Consider the following 16075-nt stretch of genomic DNA (forward strand, 5'->3'; position numbering starts at 1 on the left):
CACAAGGAGTCGGTCAAATGAAAGGCATTCATCACCAGGAAGACGGGAATGTCGTCTAGACCCCGAATACAAAACAACCCAACTCTTTTAGACGCAATTCCAGGAAAGAAACCTTGTCTTATATTCAGGTCAATACGGTAGTTCTAAATTAGCATTCCTAAGTTTATTTTGAATGAAATTCCATGTAAGAGAAGAATAAAAGGTATAGATAAATTGATTCATGTATAAATAAAGGAACAAGGTCAGGATAAAGAAATTATTTTGGAGCCTGTACATCAACAGTCAGTAATCTCATCTCAACCAATTCGACATATTGTTATTCTGCAATAAAAAACAGGACTGTGTGTGTGTGTGTGTGTGTGTGTGTGTGTGTGTGTGTGTGTGTGTGTGTGTGTGTTCTCCACAGACTCCAGAGGAGGTCAAAGGTTCCCAGTGGTCCGTCTGTACAGCAGCCGCACACAGAGTTGAAGGTGTGTAAATGTGCAACACTGAGTCATGAATGACATGTGACCAACATCTCTCCTGGAGCTAACAGTCTGGAGATAACAGTCTGGAGCTAACAGTCTGGAGCCAACAGTCTGGAGCCAACAGTCTGGAGCTAACAGTCTCCAGGCTTCCCTCTTAAAACCAGCAGGACGTGAATCCAGGACAGACACTTCTGATGTCCTCAGTTAGTTCACAGTAAAGTTCTCATTGATGTTTGTTCTGTTCCAGAGGATCAAGGAGAACGCACACGCTTTTCTAGACAAGGAGGTGGAGAAGCTCTGGAGGGTTCTCTACCCAGATTACCCACAATGCTCAGAGAGCCAGAGGGAGGAGGAGGAGGAGGAGGAGCAGAGGAGGCGCGCCAGAGAGGGAGTGCTAGACATCACACTGCTCTGCATGAAGGAGTTGAAGCTGGAGGAGCTGGCCGACTCACTGAAGAGCAGTAAGATACTCTTATTCTGAAAACAGATTAGAAAGTTTGTCTTATTTTAAAACAGAGCAGTAAGAGATTATTATTATTTTTTTAAAGAGCTGTACTATTTATAAACATACATTCTTCTTTTGTTTTTTAATTTAGAAATGATTGCTAATGAGTGCCAACATAAAATCAAGTCTCATCTGAAGGAGAAGACCCAGTGTGTGTTTGAGGGAATCGCTAAAGCAGGAGAGTCAAGACCTCTGAATGAGATCTACACAGAGCTCTACATCACCGAGAGAGGCAGTGGAGAGTTCAACAAGGAACATGAGGTCAGACTGATTGAAACAGCTTCCAGGAGACCAGCCAGGGAGGAAACACCAGTCAGATGTCAAGACATCTTTAAACCCTTACCTGGAAAAGATCAACCAATCAGGACAATAATGACAACTGGAGTGGCCGGCATTGGTAAAACCATCTTAACACACAAGTTCACTCTGGACTGGGCTGAAGGCAAAACCAACGACGACATACACTTCACATTTCCAATCACTTTCAGAGAGCTGAATTTACTAAGAGATAAAAAGTTTAGCTTGGTGGAACTTCTTCATCACTTCTTTATTGAGACCAAAGAAGCAGGAATCTGCGGTTCCAAGTTGTCTTCATCTTGGATGGTCTGGATGAGTGTCGACTTCCTCTGGACTTCCAAAACAACCCGATCTGTACTGATGTCACAGAGTCCACCTCGGTGGACGTGCTGCTGACAAACCTCATCAGGGGAGACCTGCTACCCTCCGCTCGCATCTGGATAACCACACGCCCTGCGGCAGCCAATCAGATCCCTGCTGAGTGTGTTAACATGGTGACAGAGGTGAGAGGGTTCACTGACCCACAGAAGGAGGAGTACTTCAGTAAGAGATTCAGAGACAAGAAGCTGGCCAGCAAAATCATGTCCCACATCAAGACATCACGAAGCCTCCACATCATGTGTCACATCCCAGTCTTCTGTTGGATCACTGGTACAGTTCTGGAGGACTTCTTCAAAACAACCCAGAGAGCAGAAGCGGTGCCCAAGACCATGACTCAGATGTACAGCCACTTCCTGAGGGTTCAGTCCTTACAGGGGGACAGGAAGTATCATGGGAGACCTGAAACAGATCCACACTGGAGTTCAGAGAGCAGGGAGATCATTGTTTCTCTGGGAAAACTGGCTTTTAACCAGCTGGAGAAAGGCAACCTGATCTTCTATGAGGCAGACCTGGCAGAGTGTGGCATCAATATCAGAGCAGCCTCAGTGTACTCAGGATTGTTCACCCAGATCTTTAAAGAGGAGTGTGGGCTGTACCAGGACAAGGTGTTCTGCTTTGTCCATCTGAGCCTCCAGGAGTTTCTGGCTGCCCTTTATGTCTTCCTGACTTTCATCGAGACTGGTGTTAATCTGCTCTCAGAAGAAAAAATAACCTGGTGGTCTTATTTTTTTTTAAATAAATCTGATCTCTTCTACCAGAGTGCTGTGGACAAGGCCTTACAGAGTGAGAACGGACACCTGGACTTGTTCCTCCGCTTCCTCCTGGGCCTCTCTCTGCAGACCAATCAAATTATCCTACGAGGCCTGCTGGGACAGACAGGAAGTAGCTCACAGACCAATCAGAATACAGTGTCTTACATCAAGGAGAAGATAAGTGAAGATCACTCTCCAGAGAGAAGCATCAATCTGTTCCACTGTTTGAATGAGCTGAACGACCGTTCTCTAGTGGAGGAGATCCAACAGTACCTAGCATCAGGAAGTCTCTCCAGAGAATCTCTCTCTCGTGCTCAGTGGTCAGCTCTGGTCTTCACCTTACTGTCATCAGAAGAGGAGCTGGAAGTGTTTGACCTGAAGAAATACTTTGCTTCAGAGGAGAGTCTTCTGAGGCTGCTGCCAGTGGTCAAAGCCTCCAAAACATCTCTGTAGGTTCACTAAAAACATGTATTACAATACACACAACACAATATACATAATACTAGAATGTAAACATGATAATAACATACAAAACATTTCTGTAGGTTCACAAATAACATGTATTACAAAAGACAAAACACAATATACATAATACTACAATATAAATGTTACAATGATATACGCAACATCTTTGCAGGTGTATTTATAACCTGTAATACAATAAAATAAAACAAATAATACTAGAACATAAACTCATAGTACTTTACAAATAACATCTGTAGTTGCACATGTCACGACCCCACTGTTAGTTTCGAACCGGCTCTCTGTCTAGGCAGGAGTCGAGACACATAAGTGCTAAAACCCACAGCTGGCAGGCAACTCGCTTCCGGCCACGTGGGCAGTGACTCACCTGGTTCTTGGCGAGCATTTGTCCTTCCTTGACGTGTTGAGGGATAGCCCAAGCGTTGGAGCAAACTGTAGCCTGTCCCGGTTGGTTTATAGTTTGACATATAACATAGACAAACACTAGACAAACATACACGACAAAGGGGGTGGTCACGTCCCCCCTTTAGGAACCTAGTCCTGGTACTGTCCTTGTAGAAGGGGAAAACCTTCACCTCTTTCAGAGGGTGTTTAGGGAAACAAGTGTGGGCACCATGCTGTCTGTTCAGCCATCTTGGATTCCCCAGGTGACTCGTATCAAGGCCAATCAAGGGAGCCACTCCCACAGTTACCAGGACAACCAGTTACCCACCAGCTTAACATTACCCAACAGCAGGATCGTGACACACACATAACAAATATACACACTAATAACATAAGTATATAGTGACATAGTTAGGTTAGTTATGCTGCAAATGTATTTTATTTTTTTATGAAAGCTTAACTGTAATGAAGTTGGTTGTTATCGGTTCTGAAGAGTAACATGTTCCTGTCTGTTTATTTTGTGTGAAGGCTGAATGGCTGTCATCTGTCAGAGAGATGCTGTGAAGCTCTGGCCTCAGTTCTCAGCTCCAACTCCTCTAGTCTGAGAGAGCTGGACCTGAGTAACAATGATCTGCAGGATTCAGGAGTGAAGCTGCTCTCTGCTGGACTGGAGAGTCCACACTGTACACTGGAAACTCTCAGGTCAATTTCACTCAAACCTTTATTTGCATCCATGAAAGTAAAAATGAACACATTTCTTAGGAATAATATGACACATTTCTTTGTGGTTGACATAATAATAGCCTTATTCAACGTGTTAATGATGATGTCAGTAGGGTGTGAATTATTGGGACCATGTGTTACCATGTCCATGGTGGAGGATTCCCTGATTTCCACACATAACCCACTACACTATAAACAGTATCTGCTATTTGTTGTGTAAATATTGGTGTGTGAATAATATTGTATGAAAACCATGAATAGGTAGAGGTAGTAATAAGAAGGCACACCTGTCGGCTGTTGTGGTAAATAATGAGTTTCAGGATCATCTGATTCTCTGATTTACCCCTCCATTACTAAACAGAGGACCTTCTCTGGTCCACATGTCAGTACGTTCCCTGGTTTCATTACACGTCACTACTTCGTCCGGACTTCTCTGTCCTCTAGTTTGCACCCTGGGTATAGGGTATGTTTATTACACAGCATACTTTTACATTTTTTAATTCAGAAATAGTTTGTGAACGGTGCTGGACGGTAAAACTGTTGACTCATGTCCAATACGTTTGAATTGGGTTCCCCTGTTGACAAAACACATCCTAGTGCTACACACTGATGTAACTTAAGTTGGTTTGTGTGTGTGTGTGTGTGTGTGTGTGTGTGTGTGTGTGTGTGTGTGTGTGTGTGTGTGTGTGTGTGTGTGTGTGTGTGTGTGTGTGTGTGTGTGCAGGTTGTCTGGCTGCCTGCTCACAGAGGAAGGCTGTTTTTCTCTGGCCTCAGCTCTGAGCTCCAACCCCTCCCATCTGAGAGAGCTGGATCTGAGCTACAATCACCCAGGAGACTATGGAGCTACGCTGCTCTCTGCTGGACTGAAGGATCCACGCTGGAGACTGGACACTCTCAGGTATGGAGAGGACAGCTCACCACTCAGTGACAATGTCTCCTACAAGGATTCAACCAGCTACTGGATGAAGTGGTTTCAAAACGCAGCTGCAAGTCATGTTGAGTAGAAAGTGATGAGGCAGAAGATTAGGATTCAGATGACTCATTAAATAACATTCATGATCAGTGCAGTCAGTGCAGCACTGTGCAGCAGATGTGAATCCCTTTTTTGAGTGGCTGATGTCAGAGTCAGCTGACGTCAAACCCTGCTGGTTTGACGATGAGTTAGCCTGGAGCTGGGCCTTTCCCTGTCTAAATACAACATGCTGCTCTCTCTTTGTTAACATGTGAATAATGTTTCCCTGTCTAAAGACAACATGCTGCTCTCTCTTTGTTAACATGTGAATAATGTTTCCCTGTCTAAAGACAACATGCTGTTCTCTCTTTGTTAACATGTGAATAATGTTTCCCTGTCTAAAGACAACATGCTGTTCTCTCTTTGTTAACATGTGAATAATGTTTCCCTGTCTAAAGACAACATGCTGCGCTCTCTTTGTTAACATGTGAATAATGTTTCCCTGTCTAAAGACAACATGCTGTTCTCTCTTTGTTAACATGTGAATAATGTTTCCCTGTCTAAAGACAACATGCTGCTCTCTCTTTGTTAACATGTGAATAATGTTTCCCTGTCTAAAGACAACATGCTGCTCTCTCTTTGTTAACATGTGAATAATGTTTCCCTGTCTAAAGACAACATGCTGCTCTCTCTTTGTTAACATGTGAATAATGTTTCCCTGTCTAAAGACAACATGCTGCTCTCTCTTTGTTAACATGTGAATAATGTTTCCCTGTCTAAAGACAACATGCTGCGCTCTCTTTGTTAACATGTGAATAATGTTTCACTGTCTAAAGACAACATGCTGCTCTCTCTTTGTTAACATGTGAATAATGTTTCCCTGTCTAAAGACAACATGCTGCTCTCTCTCTGTTAACATGTGAATAATGTTTCCCTGTCTAAAGACAACATGCTGCTCTCTCTTTGTCTCCCCAGTGTGGAGCACGGTGGAGAGTGGAGGATGAAACCAGCTCCACAGAGATGTAAGTGCCTGTTTAGTTTGATTCATCTCAACACACACTAACTATAGAGATGGAAAGTCCATCCACACAGCAGGAGGTGACGTCGGTCAAATCGTCCTGGGAATGAAGATGATGGTTGACATCACCTTCGTCAAACGGTTGATGTTTAATGATCTATGCTCTATAACAATCTATATTTCGTGTGATGTGTAATGTTACGCAGTTTTAAGAAATATTAACCGTGAGCAGCCAGCCGTACGAGGGCTGAAACGTGTGTGAGTTTGACCCCCGTGTGACCCCCAGACCCCCCCCCCCCCCCCGGGTCTTTGTTATGATTGAGTCACACCGGCCTATCAGCTACAAGCAGAACTAGAAGACCGTGTAGCCTTCAGCCAACCAGCTTTAGTAGATCTAAGGCCCAGACAGGACCAGTGCTTTAGTAGATCTAAGGCCCAGACAGGACCAGTGCTTTAGTAGATCTAAGGCCCAGACAGGACCAGTGCTTTAGTAGATCTAAGGCCCAGACAGGACCAGTGCTTTAGTAGATCTAAGGCCCAGACAGGACCAGTGCTTTAGTAGATCTAAGGCCCAGACAGGACCAGTGCTTTAGTAGATCTAAGGCCCAGACAGGACGCCCGAGTGCTTTTCATTCAGGGAAACACAAGGAAGGTCTTAGATTGTTTAGGAGGAGATAAGGTAGGATATAATAATAACTATAACGATGACATTAACCTTTTTACTTTTTCTCGAATTGAGCAGTTGAGTACGGCGATGAGTGTCAACACACAACTAGTTGTGCGATGATTAATAAATGACATTCAACAATCAATTTGAGAGACATATTAGTTTGAGACTGTAGCAGAGACGATGCTACAGTCCAGCTAGGGGACTTCTAGTGGGCTCTTCTAGACAAGGACGCAGGGCGGTGGTGTTGAAGCCGGGTTAGAGTACGTTTTGTAGATAGTGATACCTGGCCTGGTGCTCCACGCTGCCATGCAGGAGATCTCTCCCTGAGTGTGTGTGTGTGACGGCTGCTTTAACCTGTGCACACTGATGACTCAATGTACAACAGGTGTGCAGCCTCACCAGCCCCAGAGTCCAGACTGACTGGGCCAGGTGAGGCTGCTTCAACAGCCCTCATCCACACACTCCACAGACACGTTTCATATATTAGGTGCCTCTTTAAAATACTGTTGGCTATATAGTGTAAACAGAACTGCTCTTTACACTTTACATTATTCTTCAGTGATTCATTGATTCATTTATATTTTATTCCCCTGTTACGGCCCCATCAAATGATCAGAGACCAGATAACATGTAGGCTGTAGACAAAGGGTGCTGTTGAAGACAATGAATTTATTTAATCATTGCTTTTTTAAACATATGACGTGATGGCATTAAATCAACGAAAGGAAATAGAACAAAATAGAAAGAAAACCCGAACTAAACCGAACTCCGGGGGAACGACCAACTCTCTCACTCCCGACCAGAAATAAAAGGTTAGGTGAGTCTTCTGTCCTCTAACTACTGCTCTAACTAACCTTAACTAGATAACATCACCAACCATCACCAACCATCAACGCTACACAAGTGACAAGGGCTGGTTATGGTCCGACGTTCACGCAACGCAAGGGGGTGACGAACCTCTCCTCCTTGCGTCCACCGCGAGGGCCTGACGTGCGCCTCCCAAAAATTGTAACCTTCCGTCGAGGCGACGCAGCCGCAAGGGCTGTGATTGGTCCGCTCACTAAAACCCGACGCAGGACCAGAAAGGTTCAGGACTGCGTGGAAGCGTCTGCGGGGTCGTTGCGTCGACGTGGAACCATAAAGAGCCCTTTAGTCTGCCCTATAATAACGGAACAGCCCCTCATAGTGTCGCAGTACGGTATACCGATACTGAAACCGTGTCACAATAGCCGCCATTTAAACGCTACCATACCGCATGTTATTAGTAGTGCTACTCTAACACTGAGTGTGTTAAAGGGGACATATCAACCGCCTCCGCCTGTCACTCACTCCCAACAGCGCTGCTATTCTGGTCCACTCTTTAGTCACCTCACACCTGGATTACTGTAACTCCCTTCTGTTTGGTCTCCCCCACAAACTCCTCCATAAACTCCAACTGGTCCAAAACGCTTCTGCCTGTATTATCATCAAAACCCCTGCCATCTGTCACATCACCCCCGTCCTACACCAACTTCACTGGCTCCCTATCAAACACCGCATAGAGTACAAGATCCTCCTCAATGCATTCAATGCCATTCATAACCTTGCCCCCCCATATCTGTCTGACCTCATTCAAATCAATACTCCCACCCGGTCACTCAGATCTGCCTCCTCCATCAACCTACACGTCCCCCCAGCTCGTCTGTCCACCATGGGGGCACGAGCCTTCAGCCGCTCCGCCCCATGCCTCTGGAACAGCCTTCCCCCGGACATTAGAAACATGGACTCACCTATCACCTTCAAATCCCACCTCAAAACACACTTATTTAGGCAGGCATACTCACACATGGACTAGAAATCTGCTGCAAGCTCTGTGTCTTTTTTAAATTTGTTTTAATTTGTGTCTTGATCTCTTTCTATGCTTGTTAGGTGACCTTGAGTGTCCTGAAAGGCGCCATATAAATAAAATGTATTATTATTATTATTATATTATGAAAACAACACTTTTCCTGGGATTTGGGCTGTTGTTTTGGGTCTCTGGTGCTGCCACACTCATACAAACTTTGAAATAATTCCATACATGCTTTTTTGAGTGAGATATGCATTTCTGAAAGTACCCCGCCTACAGTTACCAAACAAGCGAGTCAGTTTCGGCGCCCCCTCCTACTCAGGAGGGGGGGGTACATTTGCATATTACCACCCACTTCCCCACCCCCCTCCAATCAGAGCATAGATACGATTTTGTGGACCTGGACCAGCGGACGAGCGCTGGGCGGAGATGTTTGCGCATTTCAGAAGCAGGGAGATTCCATACAGAAATAGATGTGACCGCCTGGCAGGGAGAAGCTCCCCCGCCGGAGCTCCCGGACTGCCGCCAGAACTCCGGCGGCAGTCCGGCAGCCCCGCTCCGGGAGTACGGCGGGGGAGCTTCGGCGGCAGTCCGGCAGCTCAGCTCCGGGAGCACAATCCCTTTCTCCTCCATGTCGCGGTTCAATCCGGACTTCAGAGAGTCAAAGCCAAAGTCCCTTTCCCCCAATTCTTCTGAACCATGGCCAAGATAACCCCCACTACGAGTCTTTACTTGTTGTGGAAGGACCAGAGACGTCAGACGCAGTCTTTATGATTCATAATATCATCAGAGGCGCACATAGCTTTTGGCTGTGATATTAGATATTATATTATATAGATACCTATATATTATATAATGTATTATTATTATTATTATTATTATTATTATTATTATTATATAGATATAGAGCTCAGGGAGTCCGCAAACGGCAACAATCACTTCTCCTCCATGCTGTGGTTCACTCTGACAGCTGATTGGTCAATGGGCAGCAGCTCATTTGCATGAAGGCTACAGACACCAGAAACAGCACATTGTGAAGGGACTGAAACAGAGGGGAATAGCGCTAGGAGAGATTTTGTTTCCCAGAAGCTATTTCCAGCAAACAGCTTCAAAAACATGTTTTCCTGAACTCATATGCTATGTTTACTTGTTGAGAAAACACCATAATATGTCCTCTTTAAGACCTCGTTCCTATGAGTTGCTTGGATGTGCGACCGCGGGACTGTGTGTGTGTGTGTGTGTGTGTGTGTGTGTGCAGTGCTTTGTGGTCATCAGTTATTATTTTCTCTCATATGGAGAGAAAATCAACAACCCTGATCGCCCCCCCCCCCCCCCCCCGTCAACAATCCCAATCGCCCCCCCCCCCCCCCCCCCCCCGTCGTCAACAACCCTGTGACCACCCCCCCACCGTCCCCCCCCATCCCGATCGCGCGCGCGGGGGGCGGAGTCTCTCCTAGGGCACAATTCAGTGTAGAACCGGCCCTGGTAACGGTGTCTTGTTCTCCCCTCAGATGCCTGTGAACTCACACTGGACCCAAACACAGCCAACAGACGACTCTCTCTGTCTGAGGACAACAGAAAGGGGACGCGGGATAAAGAGCTGCAGCCGTATCCTGATCACCCAGAGAGGTTTGACTACTGGCTCCAGGTGTTGGGAAGAGAGGTTCTGACTGGTCGCTGTTACTGGGAGGTAGAGAGGGAAGGAGGTGTTAAAGTAGGAGTGACATACAGAGGAATCACAAGGAGAGGAGGGGGTGATGACAGCAGGTTTGGAGGGAACAACAAGTCCTGGAGTCTTCTTTGTTATGATGACCGTTACTCTGCCAAGCACAACAATATAAGAACAGCCATCCGTCTCCGCCCCGCTGGCTCTAACAGAGTAGGAGTGTATCTGGACCGGCCTGCTGGCACTCTGTCCTTCTACAGAGTGTCCCCAGGTGGAGGAGGGTCCTCAGACACACTGACACACATCCACACCTTCAGGACCTCCTTCACCCAGGAGGACCTCCTCCCTGGGTTTGGGTTTACGGCTTCTGGTATCTCAGTCTCTCTGAGTCAGTTGTATTGACACACACTTCCTCTACAGTTAGAAAGATTAATTGTTCAGATGAGGAGAGTTTGATGATGAAAGCTATTTTAAAAAGGTGTGTTTTCAGTGATGCTCAATAAATCGCTCAGTTATCAGTAATTATTACATTTCTATCTTTAGTGATCGCTCTATTGGTAAATTCTGTATGATGTAATATGTCGTTTTTTAAACAAATAAAATAAAGTTGGTGCTATAACCGAGTCTGGCCACTAGATGGTAGCGTTTCTACTTTATTCTAATTGTATGAATCGGAGCCGGGGGGCGGGGCCGCGGTGGATGAAGACGTGCCCAAGGACCACAGCAGGTCCTTGGGCACGTAGGACCGGGGAGCGCAGTGGCGAGATGTCGGAATGGGGACCAAGGCCCCAGCGACGCCCCGGGACCCCGCCTGATGAGAGTCGGCCGACCAGGGGGACGCGGCCTCTGGGAGGAACTCCCCCGGAGCTGGCAGTGGCTGGCCCTACACCAGCTCGGCGGAGGAGGTCTGGAGGTCCTCCTTGGGAGCAGAGCGAAGACCAAGCGTGACCCACGGGAGGCGGTCGGCCCAGCTGCTGTCCGTAAGGCTGGCCCGCAGAGCGGCCTTCATGGAGCGGTGGAACCTCTCACAAAGGCCGTTGCCCTGCGGGTTGTACGCCGTTGCGGTGGAGCTTCACCCCCAGGCCCTCAGCCACCGCAGTCCAAAGCTCTGACGTGAACCGTGGGCCCCTGTCAGAGGTGAGGTCAGCCCGGGCCACCCAGCACGCGATGAACGCCCGGGCCACCTCTGCTGATGTGGTAGATGACAGGGGCGCGGCTTCCGGCCACCGGGTGGTTCTATCCACCATGGTGAGGAGGTGAGTGAACCCGAGGGAGGGGGGCAGGGGGCCCACCAGGTCCACGTCGACATGGTCGAAGCGCCTCTCCGGCACCACAAACGGTGCCAAAGGGGTCCTGATATGGATATGGATAACATTCATAACATTAGTGAATGCAGTAATAACCAGTATTATACACTATCAGCATGGGAAACTTAATACGGTTAACATGTGTATTTAGTTCACAGGGACACTATTAGTAAACATGAACACCATTATGAAATGATTACTATTCATTAACTGTTAGTGCTTATGACTGCATTAACTAATGTAAATTCATGGTTAATGTTTTATTATTAAGGTATTTAATGTATTAATGTACCTTATTGTAAAGTGTTCCCATGATTTCCATGAAGAGATAAATGTAGATAATGTAGAGAATAGAAACACGTGACCTAGAGAAGGCCTCTCCTGTGTTCCAGGTGATCAGTACAATCTCACAAAGATCAAATCCTCACCACACGTCTTCTTCCTCATACCAAACCTGTGGCGGCCGCGCCTCCATTCATACCATCACTCTGTTGATCTCAAACACAGCGAGATGGTGGCTGACCTTCACTTTAATGGGTTTTCATTGGAAAAGCATTTTAAACACAGTGTCACGGTTCTGGGTTGGTGTCACATAATTCACTTCCTGTTCCTTGTCGTCCCTGGTTTGTCTTGTGATTATGTGTCTCCGCCCCTCACCTGTGTCTAGTTTGTGTTTTGTCCAATGTCCGCCTGCCTCTCGTTCGTACCTCGTTCCCTGCCCACCTGTGTCTTGTTTAGTCTTGTGTATTTAAGTCTCCTCCTTTGTTCCCTTCACTGCTCGGTCATTGTAAATACTGCCTACACTATTGCGGGTGTATTTGTCACGGTGCTTTCTTGCTTTGTCTGAGTAAGTAAAGCCTTTTTTTTTGTGAAACAACCTTGTTGTGTGTTTGGGTCCTACCAATCCCTGTAGCCAGTCGTGACACACAGAAGGTTAAAACAGTACAGGTTTATACAGGTTTAGATCTTCTTCACTGTTTCTGCTCATTAAGAGTAAGAAAGGAAAAGACTGGACATAAAAAGATAAATGTAATAAATAAGTGATAATGTTGAATGTTCATATCCGGTCTGCTCTGGTAGGGGTGAAGTTCCACTGATTATTAACTGAATGTATTCAATAATGTGATAAAGGGTCCATAAGGGTGGCAGGTCCATGTTGTCTGATTCATATGTGCTGGTCTGTATCTTAAGGCTGGAGTCGGCTGGAGTCAGTCTCCTCACTCCTACAAGATGTTTTGTAGCTGTTGAGAGACGGTGACATCACAAGAGGGCGTGTCATTGGAGGATGTACATCCTCTAGGTGGCTACGGAAAACTACAACCTAAGATGGCTGCCGCACAAGAAGGATCCAGAAGGACGGCGTTGTGTTTTTATTAGTGAAACTACGACATCCAGGATGTGGGAGTGGAGAGACAATTCAACAAGGAACAGTGAAACACAAATATATAAACATCACATTCACAAGAGACGTTAGAGAGAACTACTGTTAGCTAATCTAGCTAGCAAACTAAAGTTGGCTCAACCATGAGCTAGCATCTGGGCTCTTCCCTGTGATGACGTATATCAATGACACACCTAGACGGGCCTTATTATTTTCTTCATTAGATGTCCCACAATTAACAAAGCTATTTCATGTAAATTTAGTCCAAGTGACAGATGACCTGAAAACCAGTAACGTTACGACAGATCCTTCTGAATACGAAGAGGAAGTGACAGTTTGAGTGAGTGAGCGTCTCTCCTTCTCAAGCGATGGTTCCACTGGTTGAGGTGGTGAGTCACTGGTGAGACTGGGATCCTCTCCTAGAGCACTGGTTGAGGTGGTGAGTCACTGGTGAGACTGGGATCCTCTCCTAGAGCACTGGTTGAGGTGGTGAGTCACTGGTGAGACTGGGATCCTCTCCTAGAGCACTGGTTGAGGTGGTGAGTCACTGGTGAGACTGGGATCCTCTCCTAGACTACTGGTTTGGTGGCGGTCAATTATAGTTCAGACCCGCCTAGTGGCCGAACAATTTAAACAAACAATTTATTAAAATGTTTTCAGCCGTTGATAAGAGTCGCAACGTGAATGCTGCTGCTCATGAAGAAGAAAAAACTTCCCCTTTAAACCCTGGGGGGGTTGTACGTCCGGGGAAATTGTAATATAATAATTATCAACCTTAATTTTGGGCCCCCCACCCAGGCACTTGGTGCCCTACGCGCAGTGCGTGTTCTGCGTGTGCGGAGCGCCGGCACTGCCCTGCATACACTTCTTTACTCCAAAATGAAGATGGAAAACAGAGAACACACAAAGTGTAGCACTACACAAACTAATAGTCACGATGGAACCCAACAGAGAATAAGGTTTCAGGTAACACCTGTCTTTGCCAAAATGCCAGCACTGTTTATTAGGCCTACTTAGCAAAACATCACAAACAGCCATATACTCAGCAAATATTGCCTAGAGGAATAATTGACTTTGTATGTGTGAGGTTGCAATTGGCATTGCACTTGAGATTGAACATTTCAAACAAACCTATATATATATATAAGAAAAAGAGAGAGAGAGAGAGAAAAAAAGATAGATTGTTCTCCACATCACACGCTTCTGACACAGAGTCCTACTTATTGATGTCTTCACCTAGCACCACTTCACAGCTAGCTGCTGCTGCTGTAGCGGCATGTTCAACGCTTTGGACGTTGTTGTTCCTGTCTGTATCCCCAACAATAGCCGTTAAAAAGTGTCATCTTTGGCAGCGTTGCCAAATACTTATCTGCGTCTTCTATCTATCTCGCTTTTTTCTTTTATTTGAGCCACTTGGGTTACTTTATTTCCTAACCCTCTAACCGTCTCTGTTTGTGTACTAAAAAAAAATAAATAAATAATTAAAATTAAATTAAAAACATGACGCATGTAGTTCCTCCGGTTATTCCGCGGGTTTCTCCGCGTCTCGCGCTCCCTCAGCCGTTAGTCCACCAGATCAAACCGGTCAGTTTGAATAAAACGTTGAACCGCCGAACGGCTCCAGACTCACACGGTCAACTTTGACCCGATTCTACAAATTGAACTTGAAAATAGTTGGAAATGTCTGTTTTAAAGTCATAACTGTGACTCGTTATGTCTCCGGTTTTAATGAGGAGTTATTAATTATGAATGTGGTCCTTTTGTCGACCAGGTTGACTGACGCTTCTTGAAGTTAACGGCCCACTGCCTCCGGACCTGCTGTAAGTACAACAGTTATGGATTTATTTATTCTAATTATTCTTTTTTTTGCCAGGCCTACTTCATAAGTTTAATTATTATTATATTTTAATTCATTCGTATTCTTCGCATCGTCACGGGCCTATCAATGACTCCATGATGGAGGCGCGCTTTGACGGACACACACACGCACACGCACACGCACACGCACGCACACACACACACACGCACAGGGCACACACACGCATTGAATTACAAATAATAAAGAACAAATTCAGATGTTTCAAAGTATCACATGTAAACGTAATGGATGAAATGTTTTAATCTCCATTCACAAAAATTGAATTACGTTTTTAATGAATAACATGGCGGCGCACACCTGCGTGTAGTTCCGCTGATTATCCGCTGATTATTTCGCGGGTCTCGGTGCGGCTCGCGCTGCGTCTCCATTGAGCCTCACTGTGCGGCTGCTGCTCGCGCTCAGTCAGCTGTTGACTCCATCAAACCGGTTAGATTGAAGAAGACGCTGAGCCGTCTCCATTACACGGTTAATATTGACGTTATTTTAGAACCAAAGCATGGTTAGAAACGTCCCGTTCAAGTTATGAATGTAACTAATGATCCGTCTGGTCCTTTGTTCTCCAGGTTGACCGTCGGGTTAACGAACACTTTTTGAAGTAAAACGGCCCGCTACATCCGGACCTGCTGTGAGTAGGACATTTATTTACAATTGATCTTAATAGTTTGATATGTTTAATAATGGTAGTTCTGGATGTAATTCGTCGTAAGCTGTTTTTAATTTAGTTAATTGATATTTTTCGCCGGGTGACGGGGCTGCTGATATTTATCAATGACTCGATGATGGAGTTGGTGGAAGACGTAGGGGGCGGGGACATGACGTCACACAATGACAACGCATTCGGTTACCGTCGTAGTTAAATGGGAAAAAATAACTTATTCTAATAACTTATTTTGATAGGATTAATCACTAATCAAAACACACACACACACACACACACACACACACACACACACACACACACACACACACACACACACACACACACACACACACAACTAGCTGTAAAACTAGCTGTAAAACTAATGTCGTTGCTCTCCTTCACAACAGCTCAAGAAGAAGAAACTGATTCTGTGAGTATAACAATCGAACCATGAAGAAGAAGAAACTGCTAACTGTAAGTCACCACATTTTCTTTTAATGTTGTGGGCTGACAGGGTTTAGTTTTAACCGGTTCCCTTGTAGGACCTGCCCCCCCCCCCCCCCCCCCCCCCCATAGGCCCTGTCCCGCCCCTCATAGGCCCTACCCCTCATAGGCCCTGCCCCGCCCCTTGTAGGCGCTCGCACTCTCTCTCTCTCTCTCTCTTCCCCCCCCCCCACCCCCCCCGTTCTCATGCCTCTCATTCGTCCCTAGAAAATACTTTTCATTCGTTCCTAGAAAATAC

The 16075-nt window shown here is 45.9% G+C and overlaps 2 protein-coding genes across 2 annotated transcripts in view; both read left to right on the plus strand.

Annotated features, from left to right (window-relative positions):
- The window catches only part of LOC311350680 (NLR family CARD domain-containing protein 3-like), a 132159-nt gene that overhangs the window by 494 nt on the left and 115590 nt on the right, over positions 1–16075 (plus strand).
- Positions 697–10528, plus strand: LOC311350069 (NLR family CARD domain-containing protein 3-like; the record flags this gene model as incomplete). Its single annotated transcript, XM_084470107.1, is given in 7 exon segments — positions 697–928; positions 1064–1546; positions 1549–2851; positions 3798–3971; positions 4717–4890; positions 5920–5966; positions 9972–10528. Coding segments are annotated over 7 exon segments (2970 nt in total).

This window comes from Micromesistius poutassou (genome assembly GCF_964030765.1).
Source record: "Micromesistius poutassou genome assembly, chromosome: 7".
NCBI classification, from domain to species: Eukaryota; Metazoa; Chordata; class Actinopteri; order Gadiformes; family Gadidae; genus Micromesistius; species Micromesistius poutassou.